Source organism: Syngnathus leptorhynchus, chromosome 20 (assembly GCF_054491065.1).
Source record: "Syngnathus leptorhynchus isolate UIUO chromosome 20, UIUO_Slep, whole genome shotgun sequence".
Taxonomy (NCBI): domain Eukaryota; kingdom Metazoa; phylum Chordata; class Actinopteri; order Syngnathiformes; family Syngnathidae; genus Syngnathus; species Syngnathus leptorhynchus.
This window is the reverse complement of record NC_141214.1, coordinates 4,795,093-4,813,679: the sequence shown is the minus strand read 5'-3', so window position 1 is coordinate 4,813,679 and position 18,587 is coordinate 4,795,093. Positions and strand designations below refer to the sequence as shown.

At 42.0% G+C, this 18,587-nt stretch overlaps 2 protein-coding genes across 5 annotated transcripts in view; one reads left to right on the top strand and one right to left on the bottom strand.

Annotated features, from left to right (window-relative positions):
- Window positions 1–18,587, bottom strand: part of col9a2 (procollagen, type IX, alpha 2) — a 162,435-nt gene that overhangs the window by 113,595 nt on the left and 30,253 nt on the right. For 2 of the 3 annotated variants that reach the window (XM_085940013.1, XM_085940011.1), the window contains 2 exons: window positions 15,189–15,321; window positions 9,593–9,777 (listed from right to left, as the gene is read on the bottom strand). The gene's annotated coding sequence lies outside the window, so the exon portion shown is untranslated. Of the gene's footprint in view, window positions 1–8,999; window positions 9,778–15,188; window positions 15,322–18,587 lie in introns of those variants that run through there. The other variant, XM_085940012.1, reaches the window with a different exon arrangement.
- The window catches only part of col16a1 (collagen, type XVI, alpha 1), a 28,966-nt gene that overhangs the window by 4,992 nt on the left and 5,387 nt on the right, over window positions 1–18,587 (top strand). Inside the window, exons 3-58 of one of the 2 annotated variants that reach the window (XM_085940007.1) lie at window positions 1,921–1,989; window positions 2,062–2,179; window positions 3,612–3,735; window positions 4,209–4,490; window positions 5,182–5,262; window positions 5,339–5,404; window positions 5,782–5,814; window positions 7,117–7,167; window positions 7,290–7,322; window positions 7,438–7,482; window positions 7,868–7,906; window positions 8,016–8,078; window positions 8,848–8,892; window positions 8,985–9,080; window positions 9,218–9,256; window positions 9,356–9,400; window positions 9,540–9,575; window positions 9,657–9,779; window positions 10,247–10,282; window positions 10,580–10,615; window positions 10,685–10,813; window positions 11,046–11,090; window positions 11,406–11,441; window positions 11,533–11,577; window positions 11,647–11,697; window positions 11,767–11,910; window positions 12,022–12,057; window positions 12,293–12,400; window positions 12,538–12,660; window positions 12,724–12,777; window positions 12,849–12,890; window positions 13,010–13,045; window positions 13,123–13,176; window positions 13,259–13,327; window positions 13,406–13,459; window positions 13,738–13,764; window positions 14,294–14,350; window positions 14,467–14,511; window positions 14,578–14,649; window positions 15,279–15,332; window positions 15,507–15,554; window positions 15,633–15,752; window positions 15,850–15,882; window positions 15,948–16,019; window positions 16,085–16,129; window positions 16,200–16,244; window positions 16,749–16,802; window positions 16,878–16,931; window positions 17,042–17,095; window positions 17,175–17,219; window positions 17,320–17,373; window positions 17,459–17,494; window positions 17,657–17,719; window positions 17,793–17,864; window positions 17,957–18,010; window positions 18,146–18,190. In XM_085940007.1, coding sequence (XP_085796133.1) covers window positions 1,921–1,989; window positions 2,062–2,179; window positions 3,612–3,735; window positions 4,209–4,490; window positions 5,182–5,262; window positions 5,339–5,404; window positions 5,782–5,814; window positions 7,117–7,167; window positions 7,290–7,322; window positions 7,438–7,482; window positions 7,868–7,906; window positions 8,016–8,078; window positions 8,848–8,892; window positions 8,985–9,080; window positions 9,218–9,256; window positions 9,356–9,400; window positions 9,540–9,575; window positions 9,657–9,779; window positions 10,247–10,282; window positions 10,580–10,615; window positions 10,685–10,813; window positions 11,046–11,090; window positions 11,406–11,441; window positions 11,533–11,577; window positions 11,647–11,697; window positions 11,767–11,910; window positions 12,022–12,057; window positions 12,293–12,400; window positions 12,538–12,660; window positions 12,724–12,777; window positions 12,849–12,890; window positions 13,010–13,045; window positions 13,123–13,176; window positions 13,259–13,327; window positions 13,406–13,459; window positions 13,738–13,764; window positions 14,294–14,350; window positions 14,467–14,511; window positions 14,578–14,649; window positions 15,279–15,332; window positions 15,507–15,554; window positions 15,633–15,752; window positions 15,850–15,882; window positions 15,948–16,019; window positions 16,085–16,129; window positions 16,200–16,244; window positions 16,749–16,802; window positions 16,878–16,931; window positions 17,042–17,095; window positions 17,175–17,219; window positions 17,320–17,373; window positions 17,459–17,494; window positions 17,657–17,719; window positions 17,793–17,864; window positions 17,957–18,010; window positions 18,146–18,190 — 3,635 coding nt within the window. The remainder of the gene's footprint in view (window positions 1–1,920; window positions 1,990–2,061; window positions 2,180–3,611; window positions 3,736–4,208; window positions 4,491–5,181; window positions 5,263–5,338; window positions 5,405–5,781; window positions 5,815–7,116; window positions 7,168–7,289; window positions 7,323–7,437; window positions 7,483–7,867; window positions 7,907–8,015; window positions 8,079–8,847; window positions 8,893–8,984; window positions 9,081–9,217; window positions 9,257–9,355; window positions 9,401–9,539; window positions 9,576–9,656; window positions 9,780–10,246; window positions 10,283–10,579; window positions 10,616–10,684; window positions 10,814–11,045; window positions 11,091–11,405; window positions 11,442–11,532; window positions 11,578–11,646; window positions 11,698–11,766; window positions 11,911–12,021; window positions 12,058–12,292; window positions 12,401–12,537; window positions 12,661–12,723; window positions 12,778–12,848; window positions 12,891–13,009; window positions 13,046–13,122; window positions 13,177–13,258; window positions 13,328–13,405; window positions 13,460–13,737; window positions 13,765–14,293; window positions 14,351–14,466; window positions 14,512–14,577; window positions 14,650–15,278; window positions 15,333–15,506; window positions 15,555–15,632; window positions 15,753–15,849; window positions 15,883–15,947; window positions 16,020–16,084; window positions 16,130–16,199; window positions 16,245–16,748; window positions 16,803–16,877; window positions 16,932–17,041; window positions 17,096–17,174; window positions 17,220–17,319; window positions 17,374–17,458; window positions 17,495–17,656; window positions 17,720–17,792; window positions 17,865–17,956; window positions 18,011–18,145; window positions 18,191–18,587) is intronic. The other variant, XM_085940008.1, reaches the window with a different exon arrangement.

Sequence of the window (18,587 nt, the reverse complement as noted above, 5' to 3'; positions counted from 1 at the left end):
TTCAGTGTTGTCATAAAAATGCTTGGAATGTTTGTTTGGTTAAAAATTAAAATTAAAATAAATAATAGGAATGAATTTTAATTATAATACACTACATTTGAAAGCAAATAGAAAGTGTGAAATTATATTCTCATGTTTTCATGAATACATGCACAACTACAAAAGTACTCCAGCAGAGCAAAAACTTTTTTGCCCCACTCACAAACAATTAGAACTTTGTATTTGTGTTCTTTTGTCTACTAACTTTATCGGAACATTGGCAGTGTCTGCAGTCAGCAGAAAGCGTGCTGACAAGATATTAAGAGTAGAACATGACTACTAAAGCAGAAAGTTGTAATGACCTCAAATGTTTTAAACAGCTGTGTGTTGTATAATTGCAAGTATTTTATTACCTGCTTTGGGAAGACTCAAGCACAACTCTTTCAAGAAGATGGAAAAAGCAGCCAACTCTTGTCCCATCTATTTAATGCTGCAGGCTGATACTTGTAAGGGGAGAGCCCTTCCTAATTTCCACAAATAAGCTAATCAACGGGCAACTGCAGCTTGAATGCAAAGTTATGACGCATTCCGTCTACCAACTTAATAAGCCTATAAATAAATAATATTTTCTTTGAATAACATTTAGTCATTGTGATGTTGGACAAAACATTGTGCTTGCAAAATAATAAATCAAAACCCCAACAAAAATAAGAAACTGGCAGAGAGGCGGACTGCGATTGGGTCATAAGTGAAGACAATCAGGTGACACAAGATAAACAATTACTACAAAATAAAAGCAGACAACATTGGAAGACCCATAACCTCCCTCCCCAACTTTTCCACTTTTTAATCTATTCTTATGTGACATCTTTTATCCACACTTCAATTTGTGTATGTAGATAGGCTGCAATGCGCCACGCTTTAAATCATTGTCTTACAGCTTGGCAGCGACTTGAGCAGATGCTTCAGGGCATCAAGTTGAATAGGTGATGACTTACTCTCTTTTCCCACACCAGCGGGCTTTTGTGTGAAATTAAATTCCTCCATCTTAATTAGGCTATAATTTCTCTCCTAATTTTAGCCCCCCTGACACAACTGACATATTTGAAAGCAGCCTTAGCCTGCGTTTGCTTATTTCACCCAAACTCTCAATTACATTCAAGTCCATTAAATTGGAGAAACAAGAAATGAAATAGGTGCATATTTATTCACAGGGCCTAATAAAGCGGGTTATTTCTTCAGGCTCCACTCTGTCTTCTTGCATTTATTAGTCCCTTCATAATAAAGCTTGGTCCCGGCCTTATATTTGATTTAGCATCATAAAGAAAAACACATTAGGAAAAGTGATACTTTGAGTTCAATTCCCCCACTGAGTGGCAATTTGTTAGCAGCTTTAACTACAGGACCCCGTTTCCATTTTCATTTTATTTGTGCAATGTGAGCTACATTTCCCGATCAGAAGAATGACAAAAGAGATATTTTACCCAAAATGAAAGTGGGCTCGGTATACTGCCTACCTCAGTCCTATGATTCCCGGCCCCAAAGAGATCAATTAACTGCACATCACAGTGATTCACAAGGTCCATGTCTGTCTCTAATAGCCCTGTTTTTCCACACATCTCACATAACCTCCCACCTCGGCCCCTTTTTAGGCTGTCAGGCTGAATTGACAAGCACCAGTTTTCTTCTGTACCCCCTCCCTTCCCTTGACAAGGTGAGAACATGTCCATCAAGCGCGGTGTGAGACAACCTGTCAAATGGAGATGTGTTCCTCTCAGCTTTGACCTCATTTTATCGAGCTCAGTGTGTTTTTGGGACTTCATTTTCTTCCCCCAATAGATCTGGATCGATATTGTTTGCGCATCTCGAGTATACTGTAAATCATCTTCAGGCATTCTCAAATTACATTCCTCGCCTTTATTTTATAATTTGTCTCCCCAGATGCGCAGTGCCCGTCTTTACAAGTAGAAGAATGGAAATTTCCACATTCGGCTCGGGATAATATCACAGGTGATGCAACCTCACTTTAAAGTTTCCTATTTTTTTGGAAAGTGTGTTGACAAAGGTCAATGTCATTCGCAGGCTTTAATCTGGTGAGGCGCTTCTCTCTTCTCAAGAATCAAGACGTCAAGAAGATCCGTAACCCTCGCGGGCCCGTCATCCTTCGCTTGGGCAAGACTGCCCTCATTCGTCCCACCGAGTAAGCAAACGAACAAAACCTATTTTTTTTTCTTCCTCTGGCTTGTATGCTTTTGTGCTAAATTGCTCCCAGCAGCCCCAAATCGTATAACACATGGCACGCTGTCACTCAAGCGGCTTTTTAATTCATCCGCAACAAGGCCAACTAAAGTCTGAGATGGTTTGCTTTTGTATTAGAAGCTAATTGACTAACGAATGAATGACAGCCAAATGAAGCCACTTATTTCTTGGAGGTCTCAAATGTTCATTGCCAGTGAAATTGGGCATTGCTCAGTAAAACAGGATTTGATTGCTTGAGGCTATTTTTTTTTTTATGTCGCTGGAGTGAAATCAAAAGAGGGAGGGGAAGCCATTTTCAGATATTATGGCTTGCTGTCCAGATTAGAATCAAAGAATGTCACATGTAGGGGGAGGTGAAAAAAAGCCTTGAGGGTAACGGATACTGCCAAGCATTTTTTTTTACATTAAATCCATTAGTGAGGCTAATAAGGCAGAATTATTCAATCCATTTCTACAACTTGGACCAAACTCTCCTCACCTTTACATTTGACTTCAATTGTTTCTTCCTTCAGTCATAAATCACTCCACAGGGTAGAAAACCAACTAGTCCGTGTGTACGTGTGAATATTTCACAGTCGTTGCTATCTGAGTGAGCATACATTTCACCGAAGTTGTTTGTGAAGCCTTCATCGCTTGATACACCTTCATGCAATGAAGAATTGTCTGCGTGTTTCGATGCCCTTGACCAAAACGGAGAGATGCGGCTTGCTGCCTGTGTCTGCTATGAAAATGAGTGCCAAAGGGTTACGGACTTTTTGGTGTGCTTTGCATTGTAATGTCGGTTCCACCCGCAAGAAATTTATGTTAATAATTTTTTTTTTATAGGATTCCCATATTTGACATTTTAATGGTGCAATGCTTGTGGAATAAAAATGTGAATTAAATTTGAAACGTGGAGCTGCTACGGGCAATTGTTTTTGATGTTTTGTGAACATTTTCGATTGTGTCAGTAGATTGTTGCCAAACAATGTCAGTTCATGTCACAGGTCGTCAAATAAAAGCAGGATGAGAACTTGACTTGAACTTGAGTTACCGTCACAGTTGTCTTTAATTTCTTATTTATCTTGTTTATGCCCTCCTGGACAATTGTAAACCTTTCACCTTAGCTTTCTTATACCTCGTCCCGTGAGAATCATTTTGAAATACACATCCAGTCCAAACTTTGGTAGAAGTTTTAAGTCTGACAAAAAAGAAACAATTGTCCCGCAGCTAAAATAAAAAAATCAGCTGCTGCCAATCTCATTTCGCCATGAGAGTCTAAAGTAGCTTCTTCCTTGAATAATAATTAAATTCAAAAAACATTTTTTATGGGACGTCAAGGTTATGCGGTGGCGTCGCATCATCAAGCATTCCATTTTTTTTCTGTGTTGTAGCGAGGTGTTTCCTGATGGCCTTCCTGAGGAATTCACTCTGATATTCACCCTGACATTAAAGAAGGCCGCCCTAAGGGACACCACCTACCTCCTTCAGATATCTGACAAGCAGGGATACCCTCAGGTATTTTTTCTCTTCTTCGAGTACAATCTTTGTAGTCAGTCTTGCATCGACGTTCCCTCGACAACCCTACTTCCAGATTTTCCTGTCACTCCATCTGCCTTCTACCGCATATTTCCCTTTTATCCGAGCGTCCTTTCTGATACCTTTGCTAACATTTTTTAAAACCTCCTCGGAATAGCTATAATCACTAGAAGCCAAATTTAAATACTCAATATGTATGATGAATGGAGGCCAGGTCCCCTCATTAGGAATGATTTATCGGCTCCACCGCTCGTGTGTGTAATTAATGTCTTCCTTTTTAAATCATCCCTGCGTGTGTGTGTGTGTGTGTTCTACACCTCCGTCAAGTGGTTGCCGTGTGTACATATTACTCTTTGGTGACACTGATTCCTGTCACATTCCTATTTAGTCATTGAGCTCATGTCATTTTTGAAGATTCATATTCTGGCTTCGATTCTGTGTTCTGAATATAGCTCTCGGTGGACCTCAACGGCCAAGATGGCACCCTGTCGTTGAGAACCAGACAAGCAGACCTCACAGGTGATCTAGTGAGCTACGTGTTTGCTAACGAGGCTGTGGAATCTCTACTGGATTTACGCTGGCACAAGGTGGCCCTCAGCGTACAACGAGGTTCCGCCTCGCTCCTGGTGGACTGCGTCCACGTCGAGACGCAGACGCTGGAGCCCCGTGGGAATCTACCCACTGATGGACATACGCTTCTGGGCATTCGAGCTACGGACGCTGGGCCTGTACAGGTACGACAAGACGTTCAGTAAAAGTCTTTAAATGCTAATAGTTTTACAGGCTTCTGAAATGGCCACCATAAAGATACATGGTGATCATGAACTTTATTCTCGGGATTGGTTTTCTAATGAAAATTGATGGATTCTTAAATCCTTCGTCGAAAAGACGGCTAACTCCACCATCATTGAAAATTTAGTGGCTTGGTAGTTCCTGGCAGAACACACCCCTGGAGAACTCATATTTGAAGTCTTCAGACTAGCTATATGATGAGTAAGAATGAAAGAATATCATGTTTGCACTGTTCCGAGGATTCTTTCTCCCCGTGTATTTGTGAATGCGTGTTTCGGACCGTATCCGAAAACTCCCGGGTGCCGTTTTTCTATGAAGCAATCTTGTTCAGTCATGATTAAAAAGAAGCCGACTACCTGGGAGAATGAGCCTGCCGTGAGCCAGGCCCATTACCATTGAATAGATCCAGTAATCCCGGCATTTATATTAGTTTAAAGATCAATTAACTTCATTAGTCTGAAAGCATGCCGGGTATTTGGTTAACACGGGAAATGGGGATTCATACACACACACACGCATGTATACACAAAAACTCCCAACTTTGCAAACACTTGATCTAAATGAGCACTTAATTGGCTCTCGACTTTGTTTACCACCTCATTTACACTTCGATTATTTATCTTCCTCTCTCAGATGGACATTCAGCAGGTGGTGCTCTATTGTGATCCATCCCTAGCCAGCCAAGAGACCTGCTGTGAAATTCCAGGAGCTCGAGTAAGATTTACATTTTTGGTGGCTTTAATATTATTCGTGCTATAAGCCAAGTAGGCTTAGATGGTTTTGGTTACAGTGCCCTCCCGATGCCTCCAAGAGTCGACGGGCGGCAGAGAACGACCTGGAAAACACTTTTAGCCAGGTAACGATTTGAATGGCTTGCATAAATCGTTGCGGTCCCTCGCTTCACTTTAGTCGAAAAAAGTCTTCTTGGATATAAATTGCAATTGTTCAGAACCCGCAGGCCAAAAGTGCCTGATGCAACCCGGGGGAGTTATTTTTTCTCCTCTGAATTTTCATGGTAGATTTTATACCTGTCAAATGCTGACATACGTTTTTTCCTTGACAACTTAAGGGGCCGTTTATTTCAGTTGCACTTGCACTTGTTTCATCACTCTTATTAATTGAAGTTGGCTGATTGACATTGAGTTTAACATTCAACTTTCTAAATAAGGTCGTATCTCGTTTTTATGACCTAACCCTAACCTTAACCCTCTACTACTTTTTTGTTACTAAAAGGAGATCTTCTCATATAAAGATCTGGAAGAGAAAGTAAGTCTTACATTCATCAAAGTCTTCATTACTAAATCTTCTTTGTGGTTTCAGGTGATTTTTTTTTTTTTTTAGATATATGCAGGTCATGCATTTATATTTGTGTCCGCTTTTATGTTGTACTATTTGCATGTGGTTGGGAAAAAAAACAAACATTTTATTTCTCTCCTCTCTCTCTCACCTTTTTTGACTGACTGAGGACTGATTTTCACCTCATTACGCGGCTCACTCGGGAGTTGCGCCCGCTTGATAAATTTTGTCATTCACCTACAATGGGCATGTTCTTTTTCACAAATAGAAACACAAAACTCTAGATGCTTCATTATGTCGCTCTCAAGTACACCTGGCCACCTTCGCCGACTCCCTCAATGTAGGTTATTAGGGTTGGGCCCCTGCCACTGAGGGAGAAAGTCCTTGCAAAGACACAAGTGAACAAATGTGGGACAAATTGCGCAAGCAACTGTTTTCCAGGGCATTCATATAAACTGCACTCAGAGGTATCCAAGTTTCATATCTAAAAAATTGTTTTAATCTCATCTGAAGGTCAATTTGGCTTCGATCCATTTGCTGTAAATGAAATCAATTTTCGTCACATTGTTCCACTAACTTTGAATAGAACAACTGACTTTATTATGCGAGGCAAAAAAAAAAAACCTTGAGGCTCAAAATTGGCATTAAATTGAATTTGAAAAGGAGACTCATATAAAAACGGAGACACACTTGGAAGAGGCTTAACAGACTGGCGTAGTTTTTAGGTTTTTTTTGCCTGTGAGGTTTAAACTGCAAGGGCCTGACTTCAACCACTATCAGAGACAAGAGCTTGGAAAAAGTGAGTCATCATGCCTTTAGCTTCAGCTTTCAAAACAACGCTAGGGGGGGATTACGATACGTCTGTGCAAACTGGCCCGCGTGCAGAAACACAGTTGCCGTCCTTTACGATGTGTGAAATCTCACAGGTGGAAAGAAGTCCTGCTTTATTTTCCCAAAAAGACTTGAGCTTTATTTTTTAATGGCTATCCAGTTTGAGGTGTGTTACAGAGCATCTGCTGAGGGATTCAAAAATTCCGAGTGATCGGAGTCTCCCATGGGTGCTATGTGGTCATGTGTGGGCGCATGTACACACCTCACATCATTTTTTAACTGCGACAGCCATCGCTTGTTTATTTTTAAGAAATAGTGCCACCACCTGGTAACAGCTGAAACTGAAAACAAATATATCAATATTGGTAGCTACTGTCGCTTTCAGTTCAAGTTACACGGGATGTATTTTGACGTGTTGGGATGTGTGTGTGTTTATTCCAGGTCATAAATCTTGCTCGTATTTCTGGGATCAAAGGGGAAAAAGGCAACCGGGTGAGTCATACTTTGTATGTAGAGAAAGGTTAATATCAGCAGAATGTGTCATGACCCGACATGCCTTGTGCTAGAAAATGGAACATGGAAAGTAAAACAATTATTTGTATTTTGCCTTCTAGGGTGACGATTGCTCTGGCTTACACTCAAGTCCGGTAGGTAACTTTCCCCGCAGCAACAAACATTGCCTATTATTCGCTTGCTGTTTGAAAATTGGCCAAAAATGGCCTCCAAGAATCAAACACGCCAACCGTGTGTCTCTAACCTCAGTGTTCAGCGGGAGCCAAGGGAGAGAAAGGAGAGAAAGGCGAGATGGTGAGTGCCAAGAGTACCAATTCTCCGCTACAGGTCACTGCGTCACCTCCTAGCGCATCCAAAAAACTCTTCACCGACTTATCTCCAAACTACTTTTATACTTTTTTTTTTTTTCTTTGCTGGTGATTTAGCGTGTCGGCACTGCAAGTGTCAGTCCGGTTATGCTTGAGTAAGATTTTACTGCATCTAAATTGTAAAATATACTTCAGTGTCCTGCCCGTGTTTCGTCTGCATTATGGATGCACCCTCTCGGCTCGTGTGTGTATATGTGTGTGTTGTGAAGCATGACTAGTCGCTGTGTTGTTTTTCTTTGCACCAGCGGTGTGTGTGATATGCACTTTTTTAGAATCAGGTCATTGATTTGAGCTGTTTCTTCTCTCCGTAGGCACTGCCTGCCAACTGGGGTGAGGCAGCTGGGTTCAAGGTGAAAGGATTTAAAAAGCCAGTCAGACCACACATTACTCTGACCGGCTTGATTAGACTATTTAATTCTGTTTCCAGTTTTTTTTCTCACCCTATCTTCCTCTCATTAGGGACTCAAAGGTCAGAAAGGTGAAATTGGTCTCCAAGGTCTCACGGGCACTCCAGGGAAGGATGTAGGTGTTTTTCTGTTTCTTAATTTGTTCTCAAGAGATTTTGTCCAACTGAATATTGACCTACATTACATTTAAATTGGTTTCCAGCAACATCTCCATAAATCTTCCAAGTGTGTTGTGTTTACAAAGTCATATTTTAGCGCATATCAACACTTACGTTAATCTTCAAGCTCACACTGACATTGATACCCCTTCGCCTTTTTTCTGCCACATCTTGAAGTCAGTCTAATAATGCCGCTTAGATTAGACTAGAGCAACAAAGCTTGCAGAATCAATGGCGCCTCATTGACCGGCCTCTCAGTCTAGCACGCATTGCAAGCAGCTCCCTATTCAGAAAGATTTAAACCTTTTAATCTTCCCTGTTCAGAGCGGTGATCCCGCAATGGAAAGTTTTGAGGAACAAATTACAACGTGTACGTTTGCTCTGAGATATTCCCCCACTTCCAGCATCAGACACTCGCATTCGGTCGTTCACCGGGCTAAGTGGTTTTTGCGACAGATGGATTTGGTAGAGGATAGATTCTTCTTAAGCCTCCATCCATCTGACATAGTGAATATAAATGAGCTTGCTGATGTGACTTGAATTAGGCGAGCAGGAATTATCACAAATGCGGAAGATAATGCTTCTTACGCACTGGAATATTCGTCTCGTGAAGGTTTTAAGATGTCTAAGCAAATGCACAATTTTCCGAGATACGACTGTCATTGATTATCTTGCCGACCCGTACTGACGCCGTCGCATTTCTTTCTGTCTGTTATCATTTTTTAGGGTCGAGCAGGCTCCATCTGTGTTGTGGGCCCCAAGGGACAGAAGGTCCGTGTGCATTAAATCCTAGCTAGCACGCTAGCAACCCATGTCTCGTATCCATATTCGTATAAACCAAATCTGTGGTGACCTTTTTACAGGGTGCCTCAGGTTTTGTGGGTCCTGAAGGTTTGGCAGGGGATCCGGGGTTGCCCGGACCTCCTGGTCCTCCTGGAGTTGGAAAACCAGGTCCAGCTGTGAGTAAATCAATTAAATCTAAATGGGGTTCTTTTACGGATTTTCGTATTGTCAGCATATTTCTAGAAAAATTGGAAACATTGTATTGAGAGGGTGAATTGAACTTCATATGAGGTTAAATAATGTTATTCTTCAGGGACCTCCTGGTCAGCCTGGTGGGGCAAAAGGAGACATGGTGGGTTTATTAATAGGACTATTCTGGTACTTTGTTTTTTTTTTTTTGCTTTCTATTTGCTGTTTTGATTTTGATTGGTTAATGCTGTATTTTGAACAGGGTGACCCTGGGACGAAAGGAGTTGACGGATTGCCCGGAGATCCAGTAAGGAAGCCATTAGACTTGTTGCATGGGTTCTAAAGAGATTAATTAATTATATTTCACCCAAAATTTAATAGCATCTTCCCAAGCACATTTCCATTTAATACATTTCGCATTAACTATATTGTTGCCCAACACTTAGGGACCGAGAGGACCAGCAGGACATAAAGGAGAAAAGGTATTCAGAAAACGAACCTCTTTCTTTCGCCGTCTGTGTGATTTTGCTCCACAATAACGTGTGGTTGACTTTAATTTTCAGGGAGATCCATGCGAAGTGTGCCCCACGTTGCCCCTGGATATTGGCAACACGGTGGCTTTGCAAGGTGGGAAGGGCCCGAAAGGAGAGCCCGGACTCCCGGGAATTGGCGAGAGAGGACCACCTGTAAGTTAAAAATACAAGATATAAAAAAAAAAACAGTGTTCTGAACATGGCCCTTTCTAATACTTTTAAAATTATTCCTGCCTTGCCGCATTTTTTTTATTACACATATGGCCAATCCGAAAAAACGAATCTTTGAAAAATTGTCTTTGCAGCGTATGCATTTCAATTTTCTCACAATTCCGCAGAACGATATTGGCCTTGAGGTACTACCTGTCACTGTAACTTATCCCAAAGTATTGCAAAGGCTCTAAGGAAAGCACTTTCTCATTCTGCTCATTTAGTAGCTTTTCAAAAAGAATCAGAAATGATAGGAATGTGGGAATATGAAATTCTCTGCAACAATTTTTAGGATTGCAAGTAGCCTGTCACCCGTCGTTACTAAAGTTGGACACTTTGGAGCAGCAGAGTAGCAAAATAAGATGACCTCACTCCTTGACAAATAACTTCCTTATCTCAATATTCACCAGGGACTTCAAGGTGTGGATGGAAAGAGCGGCCAGAAGGTATCGAGTTTTTACTTCTTCATTTACCGCAAGTGCTGCTCAAACACACCAATTCAGATATGCAGAGGGGGTCTCGGCAGATGGAAATGGGAATGCATTTCCTTTGAGTGCTCTCACACATGGCCGACTCGCTTGATCTATGCCCGCATGTGCGCAAAGCCCACCCGAGCACTTTGTCATGCTCACACATCCCGCATCTGCCTAATTACACTGACCCGTATGCTTCCCAAGCTGTGTCTAGACACCACATCCCCAAAGCCAACAAAACTGGGATTATTATATATTTTTTTCCTGCAGGGAGAAGCTGGATCAGATGGTGTTAAAGGAGAAAAGGTCAGAGTTGAATGAATAGTGTGACTATTTCTTCAGAGACATCCCTGACCCATATTTTTCTCTGTTCAGGGTGAGCCCTGTTCTGTGTGCCCCACCTTGGGTGAGCTCGCCCCAAACCCGCTCTCTGGTGTCGCCACTCAAACCCTGCAAGTGAAAGGCCAAAAAGGCGAACCGGGTCTTGGAATTCAAGGAAAACAAGTAGGTCTACCCGGAAAAGTTGGGTAATAATTACTCTTGCTTGTTATAGAACTTTCCGGGAATGCAAGCAGAGATACGGTAGCATGAAATTGATTGGGTAATTGTCTTTCTTTGACTATACATGCATTTTTTTTGTTTTTGTTTGCATCAGTGCTTTTCCTTGCATGTGTGAACTGCGATAAGGACCTTCATTAAAATGATGCATTGTTTCGCTTTTTTTCCTCCCCTATAGGGAGACGCTGGAAATGTAGGACCACCTGGCCTAAGAGGAGAGAAGGTAAGTAAGAAAGAAGAAACACGACTCGGAGTAGGTGACCTCAATTGCAGGGTATGCTTAAGAATTGCATGAGGGGAATTCATACATTTATTTATTTTTAAATGAGAGTTAACATAATCACTATGGTACACTAATTTTCATTCGAGACAGTTTTAGGAATTTTAATTAGTGGGGAGGCTGTTGGTGAAAATGAAGTAAATGCATTTGACACTCTTGTCTCCGAGGTGCATCAGAAGATGACCCGTGAATTACCAATTCAAAAGACACATCCCTTATTATTAATTTGAAAAAATGATATTTTTTTTTTGGTTGCAGGGTAATCCGGGAAGAAGAGGAGCTGACGGTAAGCCGGTGAGTTTGGATTCAACTCTTTGAAACAGAATGTTCTAATTCACATGATGATCCAGTCAAATCATAAAAAGATTATCGTCTGGAAAAACAGGGGAAAATTGGTGCCAAAGGATCGGATGGCAAGGATGGAGCAAAGGTAGAAAATGTCCTATTTTGTATTATTTGTGCAACCACCAATGTTTTCTTTCATGCCATATATTTACAGGGAGAGATTGGACTGCCTGGTCTTAGTTTTCCCGGCCAGAAAGGGGAACCGGTAAGACGAGATGTAAAGACTCAATGCTTGTCAAGCCAACTAACCTTCTTTAAACTTTGACCTCCAAAGGGCAAGTGCGGCGTATGCCAGCCCTACGAGGTCGGCAGCGGACCTGCCAGCATCAAAATAGTCGAGGGAACGAGAGGCAACCCGGGCGAACCGGGCCCTCCGGGTAGCCCTGGACTCCCCGGGCTTGGAGCAGAAGGCAAACAGGTGCCGATGCTAACGACTCAACTAAATCCAAATAAATTGAAGAGATAAATCTGAGAGGCTTTCAGAATGTGTCTCAGTACATGTTCACATCGCTGTGCTGCACTCACACAGGGCCCCCCGGGTGCCGCCGGAGAGAAAGGAGATAAGGTAAGAATCCGAAAAGCTGTGCTGTGTATTCTAGGATATCCACCCAAGTCCCATCAAAAGCTTCACACAACATTAAGCAGGCTTTGTCTCGGCCGAAAAAAGGAAAACACATAAATATACCTGCTTTCTTCATAAGCTTCATAAAACAGGCTTCAAGGTCGTTAGACCATTGGAATTAATTAGATGTGATTAAGAAACTCTGTCCCCAAATTATCATCAGCTCCTTTTGTGTCAGGGTGACCAAGGTGACAAAGGAGATTCTGGAGACGATGGTGTTCCTGGAGTTCCAGGTCTGCCTGGAGAGCCTGGTCGAGATGGTCAAATGGGTCTCAAGGGAGAGAAGGTACTCATCAATCTGGATATTGATATATTACTTTAATTATGTGGTGTAAAATTCTTAAATGCTTAAGGGGGGCTTGCTAACTGTAGCTTGGTCCTCAAGGTTTCTGCATCCAAGTTTGACTTGATGTGTTTTGCCAGGGTGATGCTTGTACCAGCTGTTCATCTCTGGGCACTGCACTGGGTGATGGTGTGGCTGTGCCCGGGCCAAAAGGAGAGAGGGGAGAGCCCGGCACCCCGGGGACAGGCAAAGCGGGCAAAAACGTAAGCAAAGCATCATGTCACTTGATAGTCGCTGAAGATTACATCACCAACCTCCTTTTTTAGGGTAAACCGGGCTTGCCAGGTGTGCAAGGTCATCCTGGTGTTAAAGGGAGCAAGGTATGGGTGTCCATTTATTGGCTGTGATGTTTGAAAGCATTTGAAGGATGACGTTGATGTACCTCATGCAGGGAGAACCTGGACTTGCAGGAGTTGGCCTACCAGGTATACAGGTAAGGCAGACTCAATTAAAGAGATGCATTTTTTTTAAATATCACCCAAATATAATCATGGTCCAATCATTTCAATTGATTATTTGAGCACTCTGTACTTTTCTCAATGTACTTCGAAGGGCATCGAGGGTCCAAGAGGACTTCCTGGTATTGCTGTAAGTTTTTGTTTCATTGCATGAGTTATACTTTTTGATAATTCTAGAGGATAGTCTAAAACTGTTATTTTTTCCAGGGACCTCCCGGCTCCAGAGGAACACCTGGACCTGCAGGTCCAGTTGGGGAAAAGGTCAACTTTTCACGATTACAATCGGCTGCTATCCCTGATGTAGTTCCACAAACAAACAGAACCGTTGTTTTGCTATTCACAGGGTCTGATGGGAGAAGCCGGACCTCCAGGACCACAAGGACCAATGGGCTTCGGCGTAACTGGGCCAGCTGTATGATATGATTGTATATTTTCTAAAGACATTCATGTACGCATACTGTTGGCATCCATTTTTGATTTTCACCAACAGGGTCGAGACGGTGCCCCCGGCTCTCGCGGATCTCCCGGAGCTGATGGTAGACCTGTGAGTTTTCTCTCTTCATTTATTGTCTAACCTGACACATGTCAGCTTCTTTTGTTGCCTCCTTGTGCAATGTCCTTTTGCTTATTTTTGGATCGTCCTTGATTTTTAGGCAACCTTGATAACCAACAATGTGTGCCTCTATCTAGAACAAAGGCACTGTCTTCTGCCATCACATCCAGGGTCCCCCTGATCTGTGCTCAGCTCACGGCCCTGAGCTTTCTTCTTGATTAACAAACAAGTGTGTGTGTGTTTGTGTGTGTGTGTGTGTCCTCTTGCAGGGACTTGATGGAGCTAAGGGGGACAAGGTAAGTCTACCATTTTGTTTAGATGAAGTGATCTCTAAGGGGTTAGAATATGAGAGGGTGGAACAGATGCTAATTTCACACATACACACACATGCACGCACACACACATGCACACACACACACACACACACACACACACACACACACACACACACACACACACACACACACACACACACACACACACACACATACATAGCTATGGGGCAAAGCTAGAGAAGCAGCAGAGGTGACAAGTGTATTGTGGCTGGTAAACAAAAGTAGTTTTGGAGTCTTTTGTCAGGAATTGCCTTAAACTGTTGCTTAGCATATTCATTAGATTGCCCAACCAAAAGTGTATGCGGGGTTGTCGACATGAGAGAATAGTCGGGATGTAGTTTTAAAAGTTAAATGGGATTAATTTGCTGGGAAGTTGCTGTTGGAGAAAGTTTGGGTGAAGGATTATGTTATTTAATACAATTTCGGGAATTATTGGAGTGTTAACAATAATTCAGAAAAATAAATACACATTTTATATTCCGAATTTTAGGGTGACCCTGGCGAGTGCAACTGCATTACGCCAATGCAGTCTGGTGCAGGAGGACCCGTGAGTACCTGTAGAAACGTTGCACCAAATTGTCTCTACCCCGTGCAGTGTTTGTTGTTTTTCCACTCTTCAACTTATGATTGCTGTGTTTGATTTCAATTCCGCTCTCCTTCCAGGGAGCTCCCGGAGCTGCGATGGGGACGTGGCAGCCTGGCCCTCAGGTTTGATCTGTGTGCCAATAGTCCTTATTGTTTTGGAATGTGCAATGTTTTGTTTTGATGTCACAGGGACCCCCTGGACCACCAGGCCCACCAGGCCCTCCTGGACATCACGGTGCCAATGGACTTCAAGGACCTCAAGTAAGAGTCATAACAATCAAGTGGTGGAGGTTTCTTTCTAAAGTTCAATTCACCTGGAGATTTTTTTCCCCCTTTGAATTGAACTTGAAGCTATTTAAAGTTGAGGCTTTCAGCTTGCTTGGTTGGGCTCCTTGAGTGAGGATTTGACATGCTTTTACAGCTGAGGGTTAATAAAATGCATGCTGGAAGTACTTTAATGAATTGTAGCTATGCAACCCAAGACATCGGGATTAAACTATAAAAATGCTTCTTGCTTTAATGCACATTGAAAGCCATTGAAAGACTTTGGGGGAATGTCAGTCCAGACATGAACTGTTATTTGAAGGCAAGTTCATTGTTTCATTTAGTTCTAAAATACCTTCAAATAAAGTATGCTCTGTGTGCCAAGAGTCAAAGGTGTAAAAAAAAAAAAAATAGTGGTGATGGGAGAGTGAATCTTGAAATTGAAACAACTTTTTAATCCAAATTATATTTTTGCTTTTTAATTGGATTCATTAAATATCAACAAGGAAGAGGCTTAATAATTTTTTGATTCTCACCTTTTGACTCATCCTTGACCTCTGGTGGAGATGGGAGTGGTTATCCCTCAATTGGCAACAAATGGGTTCAACCTCAGTTCCTTCTTTCAGGGTATCCCCGGAAACGACGGGATACCAGGAAAACCGGGTTTGCCTGGAAAAAGTGTAAGTAAAAGTAGAAAGAGAGAGAGAAGGAGATGAGCTGGTATTTTTCTAACTGTATAAGTAACACCCAAGAACAATTTCCCCACGACAGGAAAAGACATTGTCGCGATATGCAGACCTCTTTAAGCTTTTTCTAGTTTGTCTTAAAAACTCACACAAAGTCAATTTTTGCAGAGACACGACTCGCAGATGCCTCAAGATGCTTCTGACGAAGCTACCGATGTGAGTTCATTTTTTATCTCGACGGAATCACATTGAGAAATTTGATATATTTAGATTTTTTTTTAAATCAAATTGCAGACTCCCTGCGTTGGCGACTGTGCCCGAGGAATGCCAGGGGTGCCGGGTATGGCCGGTGCTAAAGGAGAAAAGGGAGACCAGGGCAAGCCTGGCGTAACCCCCGTGGATAATTGTGATAGCGTAAGAACGATCATATTTTAACTTCTCCATCAAAATATGTCTCCTTTTTGATTATCGATGGCCAAACATAACACACCAATTTTTTATTTTCTTGCAGTGTTTGGAGAAACTACAGGCAACAGAGCCAAGGGTCAGACAATTTACGGAATGGAATTGTGTTCAAGTTTCTTGGTATTCATTTCTTTTCCATTATAGGATCCTTGCAGCTGTACGGGATCGCCTGGAGTTCCCGGAGTGCCTGGCTCACAAGGAATACGCGGGGAGCCTGTGAGTATTTATTCACAAGCCTACGTGCATTTCGGCTTTAGAAACATTCTTAATCTTTACATCAGGGTTTGCCAGGAGACAGAGGACACGCTGGACTACCAGGAAGCTTGGTGAGGATTCAGCACAGTCTCGATATGACTCATTGTAACTGCATTTAAAAGTATATTTTTTTGTTCACAGGGTCCTCCAGGTTTCCCGGGTCCTCCAGGCCCATCTGGTTCACCTGTAAGCGTCACTCAACCACTTTCATTTTTTTATCCTTCATTTGACCTACATCTGTTGGATAGACTTAAAAAGTTTAGTTCTCCTATTTGAGATGAAGGACTGATTCTGTTGTTTTTTCCTGATGAGGGTGAGCCGCCTTCCTCTTCTCACGCAGATGTTTTGTCATCCAATGTGGAGATGCTAAATGAATGAGCTGTGTTAGTGGAAGTCATTTGTGGTTTAGTAGCACTTCACGGCAGGTGCTCGTTCGATTCTTCCTGCATGTGTTGGTCTGTGCCGTTGGTGCGGCACGGAGAAAATCAACACTTGAATACATTAGTCATCATAATTGCGCTGGAGATTGCGCACGTTGGCCAGCTGCCAATTTGTATTTCTCTTCAACAGTCATTTAGTAATCACTAATTCAAGGCCCTTGGTAATCATAATTATAGCCTACAATGCTAATTTTTTTCAACAGCCACGTTTGTTGTTATATTTTTATATCATTTCACCGTGCATCTTCAGGGTCCGCAAGGTGAGCAAGGATCAGCTGGATTAACAGGACTCAAGGGTGAACAGGTCAGTATCTGCCTAGCAACATCTTCAAATGACAAGTCCAAATGAAATGATTATTTTCCTTTATCTTGACCTCAGGGGCCTTCAGGGACACCAGGCTATCCTGGATCCATGGGTCTTCCTGGACTCCCGGTGAGCTATTTCCTCCGAACAATGACAGTGACGGAGATCTGATGGCTTGAATGGGAGCAAACTGTAGGCGGTCACCTACAATTGATTAACTGTTCTACTTCTTTTCTTAGGGATTGAAGGGTGAACGTGGGACCCCGGGGACGAGTGGTGAGAAAGGAGAACCGGTACAGAACAACAATGATATAGGTCAAATATAAACAATGAGTCGCTCTGCCAGTGTTTCACATTCCCTCTCTATTGTAGGGTCCTTCTGGTGTCCCCGGATACCAAGGACAAGCAGGTGCACCGGTCAGTGTTTCACTCAGCATTGTTTTTAGAAACCGCCATTGAGTTGGCATTCAATATCTCATTGATAAATATATCAAAGTGAATTATTCTTTATTTGAAGGGAGGTAAAGGAGACACGGGACCGGCAGGACCACTCGGACCAAAGGGTGATCAGGTCAATATGCCAACACACACTATACAAAACTAAAGTCATATTTTTCCAGAAAGTGTTATATGTTTATTTTCTATTATCTTTGAAGGGCTTTCCAGGACCTCCAGGATTTCCTGGAACGCCGGTAAGATTTAAGATTTGCCTTGACATTTTACATTATTTTTTCAGACTATAAGGCTCAATTTTGAAAAAAACAAAACAAAACAAGGATTTTAAGTGCACCTAGTAGTCTGGAAAAATCTTCAATACTTTCTGTGTAACTATTAAATATTTCATTTTTACTCAGGGCCCACCTGGCCTTGTGGGCAAAAGTGGAAGAGAAGGATCCCCAGGACTCAAAGGTGAAAAGGTGAGAATATTAAATCCATTTAATCATGTATTGTTAAAATATATAAATTGATTCTGTATTTTTTTTTTCACAGGGCAATGATGGGGCCCGAGGTTCTCAAGGACCAACTGGACCCTCAGGTCCATCAGGCCCCCCAGGAATGAAGGTTTGAGCAATATTAATAACTTTTAACACATTTTAAATCTTCGCTTTTTTATTCCACTGTGAGATGTCAGCTGCTTGTTTTTGCAATCAAAGGGTCCTCCTGGCATTGAGGGAATGGACGGAAAAGATGGAAAACCGGGCTTTCGCGTAAGTTATATGAAGACTTTATAGCCAAGAAAAGATATGGAAGAAAACATAAAACCAGTTTTGTATTTGCATCTGTTCTGGGAAGCCTTTCTTTATTGTTGACATTTATTTTCTGACTGTTGATTTTCTTGCCAGGGAGAGCTGGGCCCACCAGGACCAGCCGGCCCAAGAGGAATGCCAGTGAGTAGCATTTTCAATTCCGATAATCTAATCAGGGCAATTTTGCTGTGTATATCAAAAATCCTGTTATGGTTAAATAATGGTGAACAAAGCACAACCATAATTGAAGCAAATTTGAAGAAGTAATAAACACATTTGACTGTAGAAAACAGCTGCAAAAACAAGAAATAAAAATAAAAGCTATATGTCAATCAAATTTAGCAAAATGTGATCGCATATGCGCGGCACACATTGTTCAATTTTCCGCTTGCTAAAAACAAATGAAGCATGTTGTGTACTGAATGCAAATAAGGGCAGTCGGATGATTAGCACAATGTTTACAATTAGGGTGGAACGGCCTATGTTCTAATTCTCGTTAAACTGGAAAGTTTAACAGGAATTGAATTATGTTTAATTT